At 36.2% G+C, this 25,614-nt stretch overlaps 1 protein-coding gene across 1 annotated transcript in view; it reads right to left on the reverse strand.

Moving 5' to 3' along the window:
- Positions 1-25,614, reverse strand: part of dcc (DCC netrin 1 receptor) — a 369,239-nt gene that overhangs the window by 120,067 nt on the left and 223,558 nt on the right. The window contains exon 7 of the mRNA XM_088910726.1: positions 24,459-24,579. Within this exon, the coding sequence (XP_088766852.1) occupies positions 24,459-24,579 (121 nt within the window). The remainder of the gene's footprint in view (positions 1-24,458; positions 24,580-25,614) is intronic.

Below are 25,614 nucleotides of genomic sequence, written 5' to 3' on the forward strand. Positions count from 1 at the left end.
TTAACATATTACTTCTAATTCAAAAGAGAGCCATTTGGAGGATTCCACAAGGGATATACTGTAAAGGGATTTATGCCAATATTGACAAAGCATGATTAAGGTTGCCCGGTTGTCCTAAATCTCAAAATCTAAAAAGTTATTCCTAATACAGTAAATGTTCTTTATGGTGCAAGTAGTTATTCATCTATAGAATACATAGAGAAAATAATACAAAAAGAAATGTTAATGGGGAAGAACACCTGACAATCAACCCGTTAGATTTTATTGGAAATTGTGATGGATTAGATACTAGAACACTTCTAATTGGCTGTTCATTCATGGTTCACCTTGAGTTGTTGTGATCAAGGTTTGAAAGAATCTTATCAATTTAAATTATAGATTGATAAATGACACCCACATAAAGTTGCTACATTAAGAGGTCTTACAATATGTGAAGACTATGCCCAAATGGCCTGCATGTAATTCCCTGAAGCAACCATAAACCTAACAAATAAGAACCTGTGATGTTTACTGTCCACTAACACCAGGATGATGAGGGCAAAAATAGAAGCCACAGACAGACAAAAACATGAAACAAGCACTGGAACAAAAGGTAGTTGTTGGAGGTCACACAATGCTGGAAGTGTTGAAAAATACACACAAAAAATGTAATTTTAAGAATAAAATGTACTCTTAAGTAGGGCTTCTCTAAATGCTACCATGTACAGAGAGAGTGAAATCTCTGTTATACCTTAGAACAGGACTGCCAAAATGCCTATTGCTCCACTTTTATCTTAAGTTTGAGCTGGCTCTTTCCCCTAAAAGTGAACCAACATCAGTGAGAAAACTTAATATTTCCATTTAAACACTTAAAGGAAATAAGATTCAGTTGAAGTTATGACTGTAAATTTAATTGGTTCTCTTTGATGTTCCAGTGCTCTAATTACATAATAGTAGAAAACACTAGTGGGAAAAGTCTGAGAAAATTGTTGATGCTCACAACCTATAGTACATACTGTATATTGTAATGCCTGATTGTGTCTTATCTAAGACTTTTTCAGAGCAGTGTATGAAAGATTACCTTTCAGAAAATGGGGATGTTAAAACAACTCTCTACCAGAATTATCAATACCTGAGCTGTCACGACCACTAACCGGCCCAGACCAGCTCCTAAGAGGTCTAATCAGCTCCAGCAGCAGGGTGATAATTACAAACGCCACCACACGTGTTAATTTCTCATCAGACGCCTTACCATGCGGCAGGCTGCATTATTTAAGCCTCCCTTACCCGCCTATCGCTGCACGGTATTGAGTTCACTTCGTGTTGCTCTACCTAGCGTTTCTTTCCCTTTTGCCTTACTGGATTTTCTGACTTCACCTTTGCCTTCGGACTTTGGTTCTCATCTCGCCCCTTGGATTGTTTGCTGCCTGTGACTATTTTCGGAATTGACCCTGCCGCTCTTGTTTCGACCACGAACCTGTCTCTCGTTCTGGATTGTTCGCCACCAGTGCCTTTACCGGATCTTGACCTACCTTACGCCTTCGGACTACGACTCCTGGAGCTCCTGGATTTGCTCTGTTCGCTTACTCACCTCCCAAGGTCTCCTGCATCTGCATCGGATCCTTTTCACCACAACCTAGCTGCGTTACATGAGCTAACCATGAAATATGATCTGTGCATTTGCAGAGCAGTTAGAACTGTATTATATACTGTACTGTAAAAATATGGTTAAGAATAAATGTATTAAGAACATGGCAACACCAGGACACAGTGGTAAGAATTGCTGCCTCGCAATGCTGGGGTCCTGGGCTAAATTCCAGATCTTGGATGCAACTTGTGTGGAGTTCGTTCGTTCTCATTGTGTTTGTAGATTTGTGCTGGCTGCTCTAGATTTCCCCCCACAATTCAAAGACATACTAGCAGGTGAATTAGCTTCTGGGAGAATTGGTCCCGGCGTGAGTGTGTGTGATTTTATATGTGTCTGTGTGTCTGCCCTGCGATGGACTGGCGTCCCATCCTCGGTGTACCTTGCCATAAACCCGCTGCTTGTCTGGATATGCCCCGACATCCCTGCGACCCTGAATTGGATGTAGTGGTTAGGATGGATGAATGTATTAAGATCAATGTTCCTCTAGTATCTTTTGTGCAATCTCTTTTTCGCATCAGGTGTACACATAGTTTAGATACAGAACAGTGTCTATTTTGAAAATATATTTTTATCTTTTTGAGATAACACGAGCACGTGATTCCACTTATCAGACAAGGAATTGTTTGTGGGAACCAGATGTAGTACTCAGTGACGAAGTGATGAAGTGTTCTATCTTTTTCATAAATCAATACGAGAAGACATATAAGAAATTATGCTGAAAGAAATGTGAAAATATTTGTTTCCCATATTTAACTATAGCTAGGAGCAAACCTCTTTGGAGTATGTCATATTCTATTATCGAAGGAGAGAAAAAATTGAAAGGAATGGAAGGAAAAAATAACAAGAAAGGATATTAAGAATTAGGTAAATCAATCTACTAAGACATCACCAGGGACTAAGGGCAGTTTGTCCCAGCAGCCATATTATTTCTGCCTGATATCTCTCTGTGTCTCTCTCACTCTCTCAGATGACAGTGTTTTCAAATAAAGAAGACAGATGTTATTTATTTCGACATAATGAAATGGCCACCCAGGCAATCGTGTTGACTCATAGCTAAAGTGTAATGCAGAAGTACGATCACAGCAAGGTAGTACAATCAGTAGAAATTCCCAGGAGCAAATTTAAATTATTGTTTTCTCTTCCCATATCAGTCTCAAACTTTGCTAAACCTCATTAAAGCTAAAAACACAATGGCTTAGTTCTGATAAAGAAAGGGTACCAGGATTTTCAATACCGAGACTTCTGTCTTCAAGCCTGTCCAAAACACCATTGGTCTGATCCAACTACAGTATTTCTTCTTAATTTGCTTCTGATGTTCTCTGTTTAATACCTCTAATGCCATTGTAGCAAGGTTTAAAATATGAATATTAATATTAAAATAATGATTTTTTTACTGTATTTTACATAAATCACACACAATGTAAATCCACTGTGGCAGCTCAAGTTAAAGTCCTGCATGGGTGGACGATAGTTTAAGGGGAGATGAGATATTCTATTTCCACTAGAAATGGTCATTATGACAAATACGCATAAACATATCCTTTCATCCGACATTACAATTAATTTAACAGAAGAGTGATATTTATATATAGAGAAATGTTTATACAGTAATTGTATGTGCAGGTACTACTGTAAGTACTACACTATATCATGAAAAGCACAAATATGTCAGCAAATTTAATGCAACATTTTATATATTAGAGAAAGCAATGCCTATCAGTAGTATATGTTTATTACGACCATATTTGTTTTCAGTCAGGGTTTATCAATATTGATAAGAAATATTGATATTCCTTCTCCAGTATTATTGTGAAATTGAGGTAGTTACTATTATTATCTTATTCTCCAAAAGTTGCATGAGTCCAGAACAAAAATGGTTGTATACTATTTTCTTGCAAGAAACAAGAACAAGAAACAGAATTTTCTTACAAAGTTAACATGTGCACATTATTTATGAAAGTAATCTACTCTTGCAGTTACACAATTGAATTACCTAGCCAGTAATCTTCAAATCAGCATTTGTGTTTTAATGTTAACTAACTATACCACTATCATCTGCAGTATCAATACAAATTATGAATAGTAGTGATCCTAGTATAGACCCCTGTTGTACTCCACTAATAACATAACTCCGAAGTTCGTCCCTTATCTGTGTCCCCTGTGTCCACTAACCAATTCTTCATACAAATACATGTTTTACCTTAATGCATACTTTCAGTCATTTGAAAACACACTATTTAATGAGGAACCTTATCAAAAGCATTCTTTATACAACATGCTACAGTATGTTTATATGCATTACTGTTTATGCTTCTCTTATGCATTAGTTAGAGCTTAACCAACAGCATCTTTTTTAAAATCCAAGTGAATGTCCACTAGAATTCTACAACATTTCCATGTAGATTATCGACTTGTGTAATTGAAATGATCACTCCATGATTTCTTTACACAAAATAGAAGCAAGACATTTTGGCGTGAAAATACCTGGTTCCATTTTGTCAGGTGTTGTAGTAATGAAAGTCTTTAGCCATGACAATTGCACAAAATGTACAATGCAACCTAATGTATTCTATGAATTATATACTAAAACTATTCTCCAGTATTTATCCCCAAGCATTTTAATCATATCTTGCTAAATAGCAATCATAGGAATCAAAGTACATGCTTAAGCAGTTTAATACTTTTTCATTTTGAACAGCCGATATCCATCCATTTTCTAACCACTTTATCCAATTCAAGGTTGTGGGGAAGCAGAATTCTATCCCATCAAGCAACAGCAATGGTAAAAAAAGGCAGGACACACCCTGGATTGGACACCAGAACACTGCAGGGCAGACACAGACACAAACACATCCACTCACTTAGGGGCCATTATTAACCAGAAGCCAATTAACCTACACGTATGTGTTTGGAGTCTGGGAGGAAACCCATACGAATACAGAGAGAATGTGCAATAGCACCCCAGAAATTGAACACAGGGACCTACCTACTGACATTGCCACCTATAAAAGCAGACATCTTATTGTCAAATACAACAATATATATTGTACATGTTTGCAATTGTTTCAGTGGTATACTTATAAATTATACAGTGCAAGTTCACACACATTGCCTTTGTGTGCAGAATCGAGAAGAAAATGTAGGTTCCTAAACATAGTACAAACCTTTCCCTTTTTACTTTCCTTTTGTTAGTATGAGGTTAATGTGCTCAAGGATAAAAACGGATGGAAAGACTAACAACAAGAAAGTTTTAGGTTACCATCTCAGGAAGCTTTCAAACTAAGGTGACGGCCTGATTTTAACAGTCAGCAGGAACCATTTTAATATACACTACTCTCCACATTTATACATACCTTTGATAAAATAGTAACAAAAATATATAACAAAAGGAATATGAATTATGATGTACAATTACTCACTTTAAAAAAATCTCAAACGTAAACATATCGTAATAGCAAACACAGAGCAAAAATTGAATTCCAATATACCCAACAGTCATATCTGTACAGTATATTACAAGCTGGAACTACATACTGCACAGTGCTCTATCAAAAGTATTCAGACCCATGCTCTGTTTGCGCATTTAACATTTCATTACTTTAAACCTGCAGTAATGACACTTTGGAGCAGTAAATAACATTTGTTGCATACACAACTACCTCACACATTCAGATCGTAAAAACAAAAGAAGTAAATGGATAATTAATATGAAAGAAAAACTGAAAAGTCATAAGTATTCAAACCCTTTGCTGTGGGAAACCTAAATTAATTTAAGTGCACATCATTACCTTAATGAGCTACATAATTAGATGAGTGGCATGTTAATAGGGGTTCTCATGGTTTCAGAATAGAAGTACCCTGTTTCTTGGTCAGGTAGTAAATTTTAGAATGAACTGTGAAGACTAAGACTTTCAAACTAATTTAGGGGAAGTCATGGATGAAGTTTAGTAACTGAAAGTAAAGATGAGTAGTACAATACAAAGATATTGAAGTCTCTGAATAATCCTTTGAGCACAGTGTGCTTGTTTACCAAGAGTTTTACATTGTAACACCCAGGCACTGCCTACAGTACACCCCTATTAACTGAGCAGCTGGGTAAGAAGGAAACTGATTGTGGATGACATTGTAAGGCCAATGACAAGTTTGAAATGGGTTACAGAGCTCAATGGATAACATTTGACAAAATTGGCATCAATCAGCAATATCCATAACACTTATGGATATTATTGATAACAGGAAACCAATCATTCTGGTTTCTCACTTTTCTCCCTGGTAAACATTATAGGAGCATAAAGGTGCAAACATCAAGAGAAGTATACCAGTATACTGTAGTTCATTCAGAGACAGTTTCTTCCCACAAACTGTCAGATTACTGAACTCTACTCCTGCCACCGGCTCACACTGAGGTTTTTTCTCACACTGCTTGTCTGACTTTTTTTTAAAAAGTTCTGTGTTACTTAACTTGTTGATGTTGTTGCTGCTATCCTGTGTTTATGTTTTTGGTGATTCCTTTAATGTCTTTGTATTGGAGCATACATGCCAATAAGCATTTCATTGCACTTGTGCATATGACAATAAACTGAACTGAACTTCTCACAACAAGCCTGCATGGCTGGGTGACAGTCAGGAAACTATGACCGTGTCCCAATTCTCACACTGCGCCCTAAGCCCTTCCTACACGTCTGTGCTGCTGTGACGTAGTGCAAGTGTGGACTTCAAGTATTCAGGTTTTAAGTATGATATTATGTTATAAATACAGTATATATGCATTTTTAATTTCACAAAAAGTGATTCCATAGGAAAGGTCTGAATAATTTTGTTAGGTCCTATACAGTACATGTCTAAGAAGGTTTCTTGTTTCACTGGGAAATAAAAGGAGGTTACTCAGAGGTGTGACCCTCATGTTTCAGGACCTGACTTGCTCAGAACAGTACTATTAGGTTTACACACTAATACATAGTTGATTTTTAAGCAGGATACCTTCTCCATTTGGATAAATTAAGAATAGTATCATTCTTTATCTGCTTTCACTTTAGTTTTTCTTATGTATGCATAAGATTGTTACATACTGTACATACAGCATTAAGGTCATCTTTGTCCATTAATTGACTAATTACAGTACATGACTCTTTGAACACTAATTTCTTGCAATATCAAATGTCAGCTTTACTTTTTAGAAGAACATACTGTAATTATGTTTGAAATCAAACACTCCTTGGAGAACCAACTGGGTTTCAGTGATTGCAGGAAATGATATGAGTTTTATCACCTGTTTAAAACCTTTTTTATGATTATTTTGCCCATCTGAATAAGACAGCGCTCTGGATGTCTGGTAATTTCTCCATTTAATTTGGCTGGTTATTATTGTTATTACATTTCTTTGCAGATGATCTTATCCAGGGAGAATTACAGTATGTAATTGAAGTTTACATTAGGAACACTGGTAAGTACAACGAGATACATTAATAAAATGACAGTAAGACTAGCAGAACCTGGAAGTACAATACACAGTATGTGCTGTGATAGACAGAAATGAAAGAATAAGCATTAAAACATATAAATATATTAAATATACTAAACATATAAATATAATATATAAATAATGTGGGTACAGCACGGAATATAAACAGATTGATGATTTTTGTAGTTCCTCATTGTTTTCTTAAAATGTTAAAAAATGTCTTTAACTGCCAATTAATTAGCATTAATATGTGAGTTTGATTTTAAACAACCTTTTCTTTCATATGTTTTTTTTTCTTAACTCAAGAGCAAAAGAACAGCATAGTTCTTACCTCTTACATTGTTAGAGGGTTACTTGGAGAAAGATCTAAAGAAATTGATTAGCTTCTGCTTGTTTTGCACCTTTAAACTCATTTTAATCATGCGGCAAGCTTGGACATGTTCAGCCTTCACCTTTGGCCTTTAATAGTTATTGCTGGTTTCAGTTTCTCACACACATTGTGAGAATTTGATGTCTAGCTGTACCATGCAGAAAGGTTATTTATAAATGCATAATCCCCACTGGGCTATCTACTTTGCCTTTAGGCAGGCAGAATTTATGTTGACAGTGAAACCTAGTAAGCTTAGAGCTTAGGCAAAAGCATCAGAAAAAATGCATGAAACACAAACTCTTGAGCGCAACCACATTAAAATGACTTTGTGGGAGAAGAGGTATTCCATGGGACCAAACAACCATTATTTGTCCCTACTAATCTGGCTTCCCTGGATGAACAGGCCAACCCTTGTCAGATGATAAATAAAACAGGAAGCAGTTGTGACTGGGAAGGTAGCAATGTGCATGTTGCCTTGGTAACAGTCAGGAAGCCCATTCTAAGCAGAGGCTCCAGTCCTCTATGGAGCTAGGTGCTGAGGGTGGTGTGAAGGATGATGGGAATGGATAAGAGAGATCCAGTAAGGTCACATATTTGCCGCTGAATACAAATCGGTCACGCCTAATAGATGAAGCACTTTCTTCTCTCTGACACTTTCCCTGCTGCCAGCAGCCAAGGAGAAAATAGAAAGACGCTCAACCATGAATGCCAATCAGCCCCTGTTGCCTACAATGATGTATTTACATGTGCCACTCACTTTGGATGGAATGCATGACCTACAGTTTGTGGGGCCTGTACTAGCAATTTCTCTCTACAGGGTACATGACTGAATAAATTATGACATGTCAATAATTTATAAAACTCAAAACTAGACCTTTTGGTCAACAAGCACCTCCACTCAGGATGACAATTCATCAGGTGCTGCAATCATGCTGGAGCTTTTTGGTCCTGCTTTTTTGGATTTCACATAAAACAGTTACTCATTTACGATACATATTAAAGTAAAAGTTGCTGAAGAATGGAAAATAAAATGAATAATGACAAATGCTAAAACAATAACATTGGACAAATCACGGAATTGCTTTAGTTACGAGATGTAAAGTAATGTTCTTGAGAATTAATGTCACCTACCCAGTTACTTTAACTTAATAAAGGATATGCAATTTAAAATAGCTGATTACACTTAGAAAGTTTTAATAAATTTGATATCGTAAAGAGTCCCAGCACAACATTGATGTGTCAACCCAGTAAAGATTTTACAAGGTAACAGAGCAAAAAAAACAAAACACTGTGCAGATAAGTTGATAAATGTAATTGCCTGGGGCAATTTCTGCAGTTTTTTTTTTTACAAAACAAGACTGTTATGGGCACAGTGCTTTACTCGTCTCTTGTCTATAGTCCCTATAGTCTCTTGTATCAGACTGTCTTTTTGGTGTTTTCAATGTCTTATATTATTTATGCTGAAGAGAGGCCAATTTCCATTGGTGGCAGCATTTGTTTTCCTCAAAGTTATCATGACACAGCTGTTTGAAATACTGTATATACTTCTTACTTTTATTCCTTTGAAATAAACTTTGCTAACTTCAAATCTGGTTCATATTTAAATTGCTACAGTAATTTTAAAAAACCCCAAATGTATGGGCTCTGCCTTGTGAAAACTGTTTTAAAAAATGTCAATGAATCAAATAATAGCTCCTGCATACTGAAGTATGATCCTGAAGACAAACAGCTTGTGTCAGAACTGGACACAGTACAGGTTTTGTTTGCAATATACTTTTGTTTTAAATTGCTTCATGAACATTGAAAATGATGTACAGCACTTTATATGCAAGATGGATTGATCTGTAATGACATTTTTGGCAAATACTTCACTGTTATTGTAGATTTTTGTACATGTGATTTATGGATAATGAAAGAAAATGCTTTTACTGCAAAGGTCACCAGTATTTTAGAAGTTAACATTAGAAAAGAAAATGTATTTTCTCCAGCGATCTGAAAATGCATACAACTAAATAGCTTGCTGTAGTGTATTTGAAAGAACAATTTAGATTCCATAAACAGTGCTGAAACTGAGGTCTGACATTTTGATGCCTACTGTATTTTTTCCATACTCCATGTTACAATGATCACAAATTTTCGAATGCCCTTCTTTAAGTCACAATGTCCACAATTACATATCACAAATAACTATGTTTAATCTATCGGATGCATTTTGCTCACAATTGCAAGCAGCCAACTAGAAATGTTAAGAGCGAAGTTCTAACAGTGCAAGAACAAGAGTTCAAGTGTCACAATTATTTAGACAGTCAAGTTTTTTAACAAGTTTAGACTTAGTCATAAAGTTTGGTATACTTTAAAAAAATGGATACTTAGGAAGTCTGACTAAAAATAAACATATAAGATATTTTCAACAAGATATAACATATATTCAACAAGAAATTAAACCTTCTTCCAGTGATGGACACTCATTAGCCTCAACATTGTGTTTCTCCTTAATATTTTAGAGCATGAATTGAACCTTTACTTGTTTCTTTGCCACCAACACTGCAATCCTGATGCAGCTCCCCACTCAAATATATTGCGTATCTACATTTTTGCTATAATCATACTTCTACATCACATGCACCTTAAATCTACAGTACATCTATGTCTCAATCTTCATCTACCTATAATGAATAAACATTTTGGTGAACGAAAGAGCAACGTATGAATTCATACTATATGAATAGTATGTGTGAACTCAACCCTTACATATTGTAAGACACACCTGCATCTGGATGTCAAACAGGTTTCATAATGCAAGGACTATTTTACAAAAAAACAATGTAAAACTGCAACTGAAACAATGAATACAACATTTTAGCAATGAAAAGTGCAACTTGAATTAATATCGATAGTACAGTATATGCAACATCAACCTTACATATGATATGCCTGTATCAGGATGTTGGTAATACTGTATGATGCAAGGGCTATTTTGCAAACAACTATAAAAAAGAACAGTTAAAATAATGAGCCATCCATCTGCTCACCTCATCATCACCTTAGAAAGCATGCCAGGTTTATAATTTCATTAACATTCTAGCCACCACCACTTTTTTATTGCACTGCCAATTAGTGTACAATCGCAGTTAGACGCGCAGTTTGACGGCGAAGCCCAAAGCTCGGATTTAAAACAAAAATTTACAACGGACTCACTTGACCAGGCTGCCTGTAACACTGGCATTCCATTTTTATTTGCTTGTTTAAAACAATTTCCCCAAGGGGGAAGCCAGACTGTGATGCACATTTCATTCATGAGAGCCTCGAGGTGAAAGTACCAGCCACAGCATTTGAAGCACCACAATTCAATGTAGAGTACTCAGGAATTCAGATAGGCTATTTACCCTTGGCAGTTCTGGACGTGGATGGAAAGAACACCAAAAACTCCTGAAAATCATGGATTCATTTAAACAGTACAAGTGTGTTCTCTCCAGGTGCTCCGGATTGCTGCTGATTATGAGTCTATACTGTAAATTGTCCATTTTATTTTGTGTGTGTGTTAGACTCACGGGCCATGACCCTCTATAGGAAGATGGGTATGGTTTATAGTTATGGGTAATAGGAGTTAAATATTGAATTTTCTGTATGGGTCATATTTACTAAGCAATAATCCCAAATGGTAGTTTTGTGTGCTGAAAATGCTAAACAGCAGCTACAACGGAGCTATTGAATGAACAGTCAGAGACATACCTTTACCTTTGTTGTAAAAATAATAAAAGAACAAAATGTGTAATTCTACAAGCAGCAATTTTGTCTTTCTAGGCAAATAGGCATTGGTCCTAAGAGAATATTAATATGAAAGCCAGTATCTCAGCTCACACTGCACATGTTAACTGATTCAAAAAATGTTAACAGATTCAAGGTACTGCATGTCTGCCATGACCGTACCAATTACTGGACATTTTAACCTATCAAACACGTGTGAACAATTTTAAACCTTGTGGTGAAGCCCCAAAAACATACAGTAGTGTCTGAGAGTGCTTTGTCTACAACCTATGACTCAAGTCAGCCACAGACCCGCAGACCAGAAAAACTGATCTCATTCTCTCAATGTACTGTATCAGTGCAGTACTGACTTTCAAAATAATAGGAATAATAATACATTACAAATTTGAAAGAGTTGTACAATGGCACATTTGTAAATATTGTTAATAACAGAAGCTGAAGAAAAAGCTTAGTCAACTAACCTAATAAACCAATACACCAATTAAGAACTGGAAACATATCTAATTTTACTTGGTATCCACTAAAGTGGCTCAATTAAATCATTGATGTCTGAAGCATCACTCCAGGACCAGTAGACAATGTCTAACTCTAAGCAATTAGTGAAGCAGCTTCTCGTGTCTCTACCCCATTTACTGTGTAGTGGGTCTGTTATACTTCATCCATTTGAGAGGCGCACTTCAGCGATAGATGAAATGAATTCTAATGTACATACTGTATATATAAAGTGCTTTGGGATCCTTGAATGGTCAGTGTTGAGTGTTCAGGCCAGGGATTTTAACACAGGTGTGACAGCAGCATACACGTATAGACCAGATACAGTATTAGTGACTTACTGATGAGGTCAATAATGAACACGGGTATTAGATCTCATAATATGGACGTCTGATGTTATTCAAAAACCTACAGAGCATATTCTTTCACAAGTGTTGAAACGTGTCATTCTGTCTCCTTCATTTGTGTAACAAGAGGAAGAATGAGCAAATGAAAAGATATGTTAATAAACCCGAACACTCAGAAGAGGGTAATCCTTTTGCAAAGACTTCAAAAACATTCAAAACCAGTAGCATTCTGTGCAGGAACTATATACTGTAGTATGTATACAGCATGTACAGTATGCGATGAATGACTGTTAAAATAACCACCATGACCAGAATTTTTCAACATAACTACAACTGGTTGGAATACCCTCAATAAAAAAAGTAATTTATAATGTGCTAGGTGTTTTGCTTTAGATAAGATATTCCACTTTCTGGTCAATGATACAGACATTGCAAATCAGAGCCTTGCTATTTTAAAATCAAGTATTATAAATAAAATGGTACCTGTAGGAGCTTACATGTAACAAACACATACAATGTACACCAGTTTTGGGGAGATACTGTAGAACAGGCGTCAACATAATGTGTCTTTGGTGAGTACTGAGCTCAGTGGGACCAGATAGCACTAATATTGCAATTAGATTTATTGCTACTGTACAGATCAATCTGCTACAAGACTCCCTGTACTGATTATAATTCCACTCACAAAATGCAAACTGTAGCAGTGATCAAAAAGTTCAATTTGGCTGGTAACAAAGCAAATTATGAGTTGTAGACTAAGCAATCTCAAGACAGAATAAGTTGTACAACCAGTGCAGAGCAAATAACAATATCATCCTCTGTCTACTAGAACATGTAGAAGAGGCCACTTCTATAAAGCAGCCGACAAATCAGCGAATGCTGTCAACAGCATTACCACAGAGTACATACAGAAGTAGCAAATCCCCCACCAGGTTAAGTCGCTCGAGAAAAGAGGCTCAAAGTAGCAGCAGCAGGATCAGAAGACTGCAGTCACAGCCATCCCAGGTCCAACTGCAGCACTCAGCAGAAAAAAATGTCATTTCCAGCGTTTTCAACTCATCGAGGCCCAAGTGCAGGACATAGTGCTCAGTGTGGAGTGAACAGTGAACCGCAGAATGAGCAGTGAGGCATACAGTACAGTGAGCCAAGCCCAGCAGCCTGGGGCACAATTAGTATCCAACAGCCTACAGTGCAGAGACCAGTGATAATCTCAGCAAGCCAGGACCATCCGCTCCAGAGTACCTGGAGCCAGCCACAACAAAATCAAGGAACCCAGCAGGTATAGCAACAAGAAGGCAAAGACAATGAAAAGTCCCTGCTGACTATGTTTTAGCACTCCAGAGTTTACAGTAAGCAGCATTAAAAAATAAGAAAAATACTAACACCTGCTGAGGAAGAGCAACAATAAAAAATCTGCATAAAGTACACACATAGCAGAGTCAGGAGCTGTGCCAGCTTCACAATCTCAAATCACACACAATTAGACATGGTTGTTAATCCCAGAATATTCATTCAGCTCATATTTAATAGGTATGATTATAGAAAAACTGTCTGTCCATAGAGCGAAGTGTTTATGAGCTGGGCCCTAAAGCAATGTTTTTACTTCTCTATATCAGTTGTCAAACTACTTCTCTGGGAAACAAACAGGAAAATAAAACCAGACCCCTTCAGGCATTAAATATCTTTTATTAACCCACAAAGCCATATGTGTAGTGGGCTAGGGTTGTTTTGTACACAAACACAGGTTTATCACTGCATCTGTTTCTGAGCCTCAGGTGGGTGCTTTATTGCAGTTTTCAACATTTTATTTGTTCCCCTTTGGCTCTTCATATGGATTTAAGTAATATTTTCAAGAAGGTTAACACCAGTCTTAGTGTCTTAAATGTTTAGATGCCTAGACTACTCACTTTTGTCTTTTCATCATGGTACATTGTTTAAATGTTGATTTGGGTGAATGTGATAGGGTGAACATGAAGAACATGTTCCCTATACTGTCTTTAGTAGCGATGTGCTTTTGTCCACCCAATAAGTTTTTATTTTTCTCTCATCCATCAGTCTTCTTCTACCCAGTCCACAGATTTCTTTGTCTTTTCACAAATAAAGTCATATCAAATTTGCAGTCACAGGCTGCTGTCCTCAGTATGGCCTATGAGTGCGACAAAGCAGACTCGGACCAATGACACTGGCACATACTGTATACTGCACATACTGTATTTTAGAAGGAAATACAGTATATACTGTGCCTATACTGTAGAAACTCTACACACCCTTTCAAAAGCAGCACATTTTGTGGCCTAACAGCCTGAAATTAAGACACATGAAATCAGATTTTTATTTTGCTTTTACTTTAGAACCATAGTAATTCTAGGAAATGGTGCTTGCTTCAACTAACACGGCACTTATCCAACCCATTTTCCATTAGATTTCATAAATAATCACTTTTTTAGAATGTTACTTTGGAAAAGGAGTGTTCACTTTCTACAGGCATTGTATCTGTATTATACTGTATATACAGTACATATACTGTACCAGTTTATAGTAGGTTGAACTGCAGTATAAATAAATGAATGAAAAGGGATTATTTTATGTTGCACACACACAGTCTCTTTTAGCTGCATCTATACTGTATATATAGGGATATGTATATGGGACAGACAATGAAACAGACACTGGTAATAACAGACTTGGTTGAAATCAACATAAAGGTTTCCAGATCCATTGAATGGCCTACCCTCATTTATAAACATTCTATTTTTTTGCAACAAGTTGACTACATATTTCACCTACAGGACAAGGATGTGGCATTTCAATAAAAGTCGTTCCTGTTGTGAAAAATATTCATGACCAGATAAAGGAATTCAGTTTTAGCTGAGATGTCTGATATCTTTGAAAAGGGGACTACAAGTGTCCAAAAACGATTCTGTCTCATTACAAAGGCAGCTTTAAAAATTGGTTGCCTGAATCAGAATGACATATTTTTGAGTTTGGAGTGAGCGAGCAAGATGCTTTTGGCTTTAGAAAAAGAATTAAATGCATTATAATTGTAAATCAGACCCTCCAACACAAAGGCATAAAAGCTTTTAAAATGATACACCAGAGTTGCCATCTGGAATCCCAGACTCCCAGTTACAATTAAATCGGGAGCAGGTCACATTGACTGGAAAGAAAGACTAGAATGACACCTCTCAGGATTCATCACTGAACTCAGCAAGAATGTCATTTTCAGATTATCTCAGGATCACACAGTTCAATAATTAATGTTTAAATAAAGGAAATATAAATTGGCGTAAGAAAAAAAAATATGAGAGAAAGACAGAAAGAAAGAGAAGTTGGCAACTGAGACAGACGATTTTATCCTGTCACTCCAAGATAAGATATTTGCATTCCTAAAGAAATTCGTGCAATTTCCCTTAGGAGACAGACTGGGTTGCTCTTATCATTTTGATCTGACAGATTTAAAATAAAAAATGGGAATCGAAGGAAATAACAAGGTGGGGGTGGGGTTAGGGAATTGCAATAGGGATGGCTTAGCCTACTGTATAATGTTAAAATTATGCTGGGGGGTGAAGGATTATTCTGTAGAATGAAATAGATGTGCTTTTATTGATCTAATTAAAATAAACTGTTTTAAATCATCTGTTGCGCTAGTATCAGTTTTCAAAAACATTACATGAATCCATTTTAAACTACAGTGCTTAGGTCTATCAACCAAGTGAATCTTCCTGTGTATACTAAGATGTACTGCCTTTCTACTTTTTTATACTGTAGTTTCTGTTTCAACTCTCTTTTGCGAGGACATTGTCATTCTAGCACTGTGCAAGCAATCGAATAGGAACAAAAACAGCATGGGTAAGAAGAGGGAAAAAAGGCTTGGAAAATAAATCAACATTCTCTAATCCCTTGTTGGGAAGTCAATATCAAAGGCTAGAAATTTCCGCAATGGCACGCAAATGCAAAGCACTGCAGTGTGGCAGTCCATTTTAAGGGACACTACAAAAGATCATGGCTGATTGCTTGTCAAAGTATTTTACCTTCAAATGTTTTCAGCTGCCATTTCACTTTAATGAGCCTGTGCATCACTGTAAGATAACAATCTGCATATTGGGTAGCAATGATTAAATTGAGGAAGAATAAGGGGCTCTGCTTTGCTTTTGAGTTGACACAGTGATTTGACAGATGAGACTGGTGGCACATGTTTAAGGACGGAATCTAAATATGAGTTGACACTGATTTACGTAACAGGATTTCAAACATCTCATTTGAACAGACAAATGGCAAGGAAAACCCAGTTGTGGGGGTAATGGTTCAGAGCCTTTTGGTTAAGCGCTGACAGGGAAAGTGGAGCTTTCCTTTCATTGCTGTAGGCCCTCCATACACAGTAGAGGGAGATGGTGTGTATGTTTTAAGACAGTGAGTTGCTTTCACTCTGTCAGTGAGTCGTATGACCTTTCATAACTCTGAAAAATGGCTTTTCTCAATTAGCATATTTATGTGCTGTTCAGTAAGAGGTGAACATAAATCATGGGTCTCAGTGATTTCTGATGAAAGGATGAAACAATGGGGCTATATTGCTCACAGAAGTACTTGTGTTTGTTGGACAGAGAAATTGTAGTGCTAGCAGTGTGGATTACTACAATCCTTATGCTCTAGTTCAAAACAGCCTAGGAACCTATATGCCATGTCAAGTTTGAACAGAACTGCAAAAGCAATGCCAATGACCTTCCATCAATGTTTGTTTGATAGAATGTTTCCACCTTGTAGCCTCATCACAGCACTGTGTTATAGGAAGTGCCATTCTCTGGAAGGTTGTTCAACTAAAGTCCTGACTACTTGGCCATTAAAGTTTTGTACTGTATGTTCTTTTCATAAGGGAAGGAGTGATAACCCCAGTATCAAGGCTAAATTCCACTTGTAGCTTGTACAATCTGGCTCTTCTTAATTTCTCTTTCAGTTTAGCTAGTGAAGCAGTCTCTCACAGCTCCTCTTCATTTATTTTATAGTGGGGCTGCTGTGCATCACCCAGAATGGGGCTGCACTTCAGTAAGTCCTTATTGATGTAAAGTAGTTTGGGATCCTTTGGGATGAAAAGCTGTAGATAAATGCAATGCATAATGATAACCTCAAATGTATTAAACTTGATTGATTATCTTTTTTTGTCTCACTGAAAAAAATATATGGACTCGTAGGTATTAAAAATCAACTACACATCACAGAGTGCTGAAATAGTGATTAAAATACTACAGATTGAGTCACAAAGAGACTGATTAGAAACAAATTCTCTATTTAGCTTTGTTTTTGTTTTGATTGTTTTATCTGTTTTATCAAACAATGTTATACTGTTGCTCAGAATACACAAAAGAAACTTGCAAGTTATCAGTAGTTTAATATAGTATGTTATGAAACAATTAAGTATCCTTTTGAAAATGAGTTTATTGAAAACTGATTTAAAGGCAGAAGGGACAAAAACTGTAAAGACAGTGAATATACAGTACACAGAACATCAACAAGCCATACTAACCTTGTTGAGCAAACTTAAAGCCCTTTTACATCAACACTCAACTGCATCACAGCAGGATACAATCCTTGGTTCAACAAGCTACTAGAATCCAAACAAGCATGACTGGTTAAATGGCTTCCTCTCATTTTTAACCTCATGCTCTTATAGGACTGTTGACTGTGCTGGTTCTCTGTTGGATACTACTGAGAGTTGTGCTGTCCAATATGAAACAGGGAAGGAACATTATGAATTGACTCTCTTTCAGCAAATGCAATCAGATAAATGTTTTTCTGCACTCCACAAAAAAGAGATGTACTGTCCAATGATTACCTATCTGGTGCTTGTGTTCGATCTGCTTGGTTAGACAGGTTTCCCTATAGCATTCTGAACTGTTTTATATGCAGCGTCTCTGTTTAAGACAAAGAAAGCCTCTCTTGCTCTGACTCAATGGACTGTGCAATGCCTAAAGACTGCTGCTCCTCCCACTTCACAATCCTCAATGATCACAGAGAGAATGCCCTTAAACAGCATCTCTTAAACTGTGGGCAGGGACTGTAGTGGATTACGAGAGCCTCCCAGGTGGTATGTAAAGAAGCTGGAAAGAAGCAATCAAATTCATTTTTTTCCACTGCCTTTCGTGAAACAATTAACATGGAACTTCCAGACACTTCCTAGTGGCAGACATATTTGCAATTACTTTTTGTGTATCAGCCTGTTTAACAGCTCTTGTGTCTACTGTATGTAGCAGTGTTGTTGCATTACACATTTTAACTGTAAAAGCTCTGAAAAAGACTACTTTTTTCAAATGTATCTGAGGGATCAGGGTTGAGATGTTTATTTTTGTTAGAAAGGTATTCAGAATGTATGTTAAAACTCATGTTCTAAGCAGACAAAGAAACATGGGTGCTACAAGCTTAGATTTGGTAACACAAGTACAGAAATTGTGGGAAATTATAAAAATGACCCTAGCATTAAAGAAGTATAAAATTCTGAATTCATCAAATTCTATTAAAAAAAATTAAAATTGTTTTCATTTGACATTTTATTAAAGTGTTCTGATAAGTCTAAAGTGCTAATCTGCACTTTCTGTCTTTTTTAATGAGACATCAAGTATTTTTTTTTTACTTACAAAATACCAGGATCTATTTAAATTCCATTTACTATACTATGATTTTCTATTGATTGCAAATCTGTAATTATAATTTAGGAGGTGAAGTTAAAAAAATGAAATGTAATCACATACACTTTCTGAAGTATGAGCAATTGAATATTTTCTGAGAAAATAAATATTACATTGAAATAAGTTGTATGGGAATAGGCAGTCTCTATTTTTAGCTTCACAATAATTCAGGGTGATGTGCTGATGGTAGACCAGTAGGTGGCACTCTTTCCTCTGAACTTCCCTCTGGAATTTCTGATTAAATGTCTCAATATTATGACTGGGTCCAGAACATTATTAGAAAAAAATTAGTACTAAATCAGTACCAAACATTAATGAGTTCAACAATACGTTGGGAAAATGCAAACTTAAGGGCTATTTACTGTATATAAGAAACTGTAAATGATTTAGATTGCAATGGCTTATAAAGATATTTGACACTCAAACCGTAAAAGTCACTATTTTATTATAATGAGAATACTACAGTGTTTAGGCAACGTTGCTTTCATCAAAGAGTGAGTGGTGGGTGTTTTAATCATTCTTGTTTTCCTTTTCCTGCTGTGACTTACAGCGTTTGATGATTTGAGCTGCACATGCTGGGGGTCTAAATTTTACAAATGAAGAATTATCAGAGAGTGCTTGTATGAAACAGGTTTTCTTTCCTCCACTAAACACAAGCTTCCTACAGTTTTCTTATCAATATATCATCATTCAAATGTTTACTCTGTCTGACCACTAAGTACTTTTGTGGAGTTCTATTTTATCCAGACCTCATAAAATCTATCCTGACCTCCAGTTGCTCAGTATTGGTTACAATAAAAGGGATTCATCTTCAAAGACTGCTTAAGCAGTGCATGGAAATAATTGAAACTGCAGTATCCTATAGTGACATTATAATGGGATGAAAAAAATATATACTCGGTAATAATGGGTGTGGAAAGTAGATTGCATATTTGGCATGAATGAAGAGAGCTTTGTAATTACATCAAATCCCTTTCACGGTACTGAATCTGCAGAAAGCAAAATATAATGGAAGATGCTAAACACTGATGGTTGAGCCAACTGATATTATAGAATTATATCATGGGAAATGTTGAAAATGTTTTTAGAGCCACATTTGCCAAATATACCTGAAATTGTACAACAGACAGGTTGCACTAGTATAGTAAAAAATGGTAGTGAGATCTGCAATGTATCAACAGGACTAGCAGATGTTATTTTTTAAGGAAGCACAAACTGAATTACACTTCTAGTTTGTATTATATGTTGAGAAAAAAAATGGAACAATAATTTTTGCATTTATGTAGAGCTTTATCTGTAGGAGAGTACATATTTCAGCCTCCATGGAGGTGCATCACCTACTGTACCTGGGTGACATGCACCCAGCCATTACATTCATATTACAGTATACTCAAAGAGATATCTATCTTTGGTTCGCAAAAAGACAAAAGTCATACATCTGTTTACTACTGCTGCTTTCTTGCGTGACTATTATATTCTGTCCCCAAGGTAATTAATATTACTTAATTTAGATTATCAAGGAGTAGAAAACACCTTTTCTGTCCCTTTGTAAATAAAAAGGTCTTCATTATTCTTAATGAGGCTCTAGATCTTTAACTTCATTATCCTTTATTATGGTTGTGACAGGAACAAATGGCTGCCATAAGAGGTCATTGTGTAGACCTCACTGAGTATCAGATTGCTAGGGTTGCCAGGGGCAACTCAAAGTCTAAGGCCTGTGTACAGGGCTAGATTTAACAGCTGTGCAATGGAGTCTGCATGCTGGGATTAGAAGACATGGAGACCATACTGTGGTGAAATTTCAAACGGTGAGGGCTGTGTTCCTCCATTCATGGTCAAACCCTGTACTTCTTTTTATTTTAGACCACGTCTCACTGCCATCTGTGCACACTGGCATATCAATCATCCTAGGGGAAAAGGTTTGCATTGTTTGAACACTAATTAAAAGTCAGGCCACATAATTCATCATCCACAAAAAGAGATAAAGGCAGATCAAGTAGGGTCCTGCTGCTACACTCATTTTTTTTCATAGACCAAATGGGACAATTCCCTGCACTGGCTGGTCTTCCTTATGATGTGATTTATTTTTAGAGAATTCCAACAAGTTAAAAAAACTATAGATACGGAAAGAAAATATGATATCTTCATACAGTGCAAAACAAAATTTGTTCTAAAAAAGATTTAAAAAAACAATGGACTAAAAATCTGGACTTCTGAACAAGTGCTTGTTGTAACAAGAGCCACCAAGCTCTGTGTAGTTAGCACTCCTGCAAGTATACAGTATATATTGTGCCATTGAAGTATATTGAAAAGATAAATTGAAAGATCCAGCTCCTTCTTTTTGGGGGGTGTGACGTCACTCAGCCACCCTAAAATGGCGATAAGAATGATGTGACTCCCAGAAAAAAAGAAGGTGCTATATTTCTGGAATGAAACCACACCAAATGCTACTTTCAACAGCACAAACCAGCACAGACTGAGCACAAATAAAGGAGACCAGTTTGGTTCTCCTGGACCATTCTGGGGGAGAAGCGAATTAGTGATTTCACATCCCTAAAGAAAAAAAGCTCTATACTGTACCTTGGGAAAGAAAGCAGCACAAATGCTACTTTCAACCTATAAACCAGCACAAATGTAGTAACAACAAATGTGGTGGGTTTTGTTGTTTCCAGGGGAGCTGAGCCACAACCCTGTTACCAACTAAATCAGCTAAAGAATACAGTACATCACACTCCTGTCTGGACACTTTTCTATAGCTTTGTGACAGACCCCTTTCATTCTTAAAACTATGAACATTGGAAAAAGTTTCATTCAGTTGACTCAGAATCCCTGCATGTATTGTTTGTGAGCTACAGTACATACTGTACCCATACAAAAAGGAGGAATGTTTTCATTCTTAGTCCCACTGTCAACACATGAATGAGTTGAGAAGTCTGTTTACAAACACCAAGTTTTCCTTTTATGATTCCATATTGCAGGCTGTATGATGCAAACTCCAGTATGGATTGATGAACAGCTAAAACTTACTGTAGCTGGTCATGTGATAGACATTTTGTAGAACCTGGATGGGAATCTTTGAAACTCACAGGAAAAAGAGTATGTCTCCATCAATTTATGCTCAGACAGTTCCCCTGACCAAAATTATTAAAGCTTTTTACTCCTACTTGACAGAACAGTTTCCATCTTTTCTACACACCATTGGTAGCCAAGTAGTGTTAAGTCAGTCATCTTTCCACTAAATGATTTTGACATCCTTCTCTGTTTCCTGTGGTGTCTTCTTTGTGCAATATTTATGATTAGCATAGAGAAGAAAACCAGCAGTGTCTTAGTGTAAATGCAGAATTATATATTACAGTATATATCTGAACACCACAGCAGAGATTGTAAAAGGAAAAAAATCCATATCCCAGTGCCAATTGTCTTACATATTCCAACATTTGACAATATACTGTAGTATTCCATGGTCTGGAATCTTACATGTTAGATGAGTCCGACAGCAATGCATGGGGAATTTGTTTTGATTCCTTCCAGGCCCTTATCAGAATATATATTTCTAAAATCCACCATTTTAGAAAAGTTACTGCTTGTCTGGAACATTCCAAAGTTTAAGGGAATGACATTGCATTCATGTCTTGTGCTCAATTCTGGGCTAATTGTTATGTCTCTGGGTAGTCTAGATTCCTTTAACCTAAGCCAAGGTTGCTTGGTAATGCTAAATTGTCCATTCCATCAAGAGTGGAAGTAGAGCCACCCAGCTCATGAGTCTGCTGTGTTTTTCAGAGATGATCCTAATATAGTACATTTGTGTTATGGTTCAGATGAAGATGAGCAGTTTTACTCTTGTTCTTCATGCAGGCAGGAAGAGTATAACAGATGAGTTCTTTGAAGTTATTATGGATTAGAGACTAGCTCTTAGCCAATCATTTTCTAATTTGACATTATAATAATTGATACATAACAATGTAATTATTATTAAAATAATGTTACATAATGGAGATTGTTAATTGAAGCCAGGGAACATGCTTCATCTCCAAAGCGTATAAACATGAAAGCTTAGAATTTACCCATTTTTGATTAAAAAAAAGACCTACTTCTATTTTATGGTCATGTTTTGCCTGGGTAGAAAGGCACAGGCAATTTATATTACACCTGAAAAGGACCGACCATGAAGTGATATGCAAAATGTGGATTCATCTCTACTTCTGAGTTATTTAATTCTGATTAACAGGGTTAAGCAATTGCTTTGATGTCAAGCACGTAAATGTTTTAGAAAATGTTTTGAAACTTCTAAAGGTAAGAGAAAGAAGCTTTTGTCAAACATAGCTCTGTTTTGAGATTTTGTTTCTGACTTAATTAATTCAAGCAATTTGAATTGCCCTCTTATATTTGTTGCTGCAAATGAGAAAAGTGGTATAATCATAATTACATTTTCCATTCAAAGCATTACAAAACACAAAGTATCTCTGTCCACAACAAACATTCAGCATCTTCTTTTTTTAAATTTAAGTAGGCTAGAAGTGTGCATTGACTGGCAGTGACCTACTGTAAGGCAAATCAACAAAGCAAAAAGAAAAAGCATTCCTCAGCGAAATTTTAGAATGGTTTAGTCTCTGAATAAGGATTTAGAATTACAGATGATTCATTTGACATAAGTACCAGCATAATTAAGTTATATCTTATATGTAACAGTTGAAAATGGTTAGGGATGTCTGATTATTGTTTATTGTATATATTTTATTACAGTATCTGAATAAGAATCTTAAAACAGGTCATTTTTAAGATTTCTAAGGTCAAGGTTAAGATGTTAAAATCTTAAGATAGGTTTTTATTGATAGGTATAAACCATTACAGACCTTTTTTGTAAAGCAACAGACAGATGACCACTTTTCTTTAATCAGGCTCCCAATTAAACAGGTCACTCAGTATCATTAGACGAAAGAAATACCAAATGGAAGATCATATTAAGCAAAGAAAACAAGACAATCCTTGAACACTCCCTGCTGATGATTCAAGCAGACAATCAGTACGCTTCTCAGATGTTCTACTCAGAGAGTATCAGACATCTGAATATGTTATGTTGTAGCCACAGAACAGTTCCCAAGTAAGTCTTATTCCCTGGTGTAACCTCAGTGTGAATTAAAATCCCTGCTATCATATGCTCTACAAAATATGAAGTGCAGCTCCTGTAGTCAATGTATACCTGAAAGTGTCTGACTATGTTTTACACTGCATCTGAGAAAAACTGATTTTAATCTGTGAATGTGATTCTTTGCCATTCCAGGCCAGAAGCTCCTGAGGTATGTCAAACTACATTTCTGAGTCATATGACAAATCTAGGTCACCAAATACACAGAAATGATACAATCCTTTGAATGTTTAAAGGCCTGAAAGAGGGAAATCAATAAAAGCCGCACTCTCAGGTTGAATTATATCACAAGGAACCCACAGATGAGTGTAACAGTGCTTTGGGTATGCTACATCTGGTATTTCCACATGGACTGTCCCAGAACAGCTGGTGTTCACAACAACATAATATGAAGACTGCAACAGAACCACAATGATTTTTAGAAAATGAAGACACTGTTAAATCATATATAAACAGTCTTAAATCTAGTCTTTGTTGATCTTTAAATTCAGCACAAGAGAGTGGAGGGAGACTCTGAGAGTGCAGACGATATCAAGAAGGTTCAATCTTAGAGAAATCAAGAAGTCTTACCAGGTTCTTGTATGATGAGCTGAGCAGCCACTTGCGCGTTGCCTGCTTCGTTCTCAGCCACACATTGGTAAAACCCCTCGTCTGATTTTACCAGACCCAGGATCTGAAGGTTACTACCACCCTGCATTAAAAAGGTCTTACTTAATTTTGCATTTTGTACAAATGTGTATTTTGAAGCCTAGCCTTTAAACCATTCATATTACTATACACTACATATTAATAATTTAAACCTATTTCTTGTATATTAAGAAAAAAAGCCAAAATAACTGTTGGTAGACTTGACTTTTACAGTTGTTCAGTTTCGTTATGTGAAGTATTCCACAATCAGTTCTGTTGAGTCTTAAAGAAGTTATAGACGCAGGATCTGCTGAAATCCATGAATGAAAAGCCAAAATTCAAAATCATCGTAACATTCCACTGATAGGGTGTAGGATTTAACTTGTTTTTCAAGAATATAAATAAATTATTTTTCATTTCAAATTAACATCTTGTTCAGTTTGGAAACACTGTTTAGTGAAGCTGGGAATGATACATTTTTTTATCATTATTCTTGGCTGTAATCCTTATATTCACTAACTGTGCACATCCCTGAATGGATTACTGTGTTCTCTTTTATAACATAATGTGGACATTAACGAGGCAGTAGTCTAAGTGTGAAGGCAGCTCAATTTGTCCACCTTTAACTTGGAAAGGTGTTTTGTGAGTCTGTATGGGGTGAAAGGGATGTTCCCTGATGATCAGAAAAACTTAATACACCTGTCTATTAAATATTGTGTTCTGTGTTTTCTGAACACACTTTTTTCCCAATTACCTTCAAGGTCTGGAAACAATATATACTGTAGATACAATGATACTGTCTAGGAACAATTTTGATGACTTTTTTACTTTGATTCTTGGATTACCAATGCTTTTGTACCTCTTAACAACTAAGGAATACCCGTATTTCTCTTTAAGAAAATATCATGGACATTGATATGGAAGCTGGTTTGAAAAGATGGAAGCATGATTTTGTCTTCTTTACAGACCCATACATATCAGTGTTGGGGTGATGTGTGTGTCAACTAAAAAAATATTTGAGTATATACTGTACTAGTCCTACTGTTTAAATTTAGAGAAATATTGCTATTTACAATAATTGCAATAATGGTTGTCTCAG

The sequence above is a fragment of the Atractosteus spatula genome, chromosome 3 (genome assembly GCF_055471065.1).
Source record: "Atractosteus spatula isolate fAtrSpa1 chromosome 3, fAtrSpa1.hap1, whole genome shotgun sequence".
Lineage (NCBI taxonomy): Eukaryota > Metazoa > Chordata > Actinopteri > Semionotiformes > Lepisosteidae > Atractosteus > Atractosteus spatula.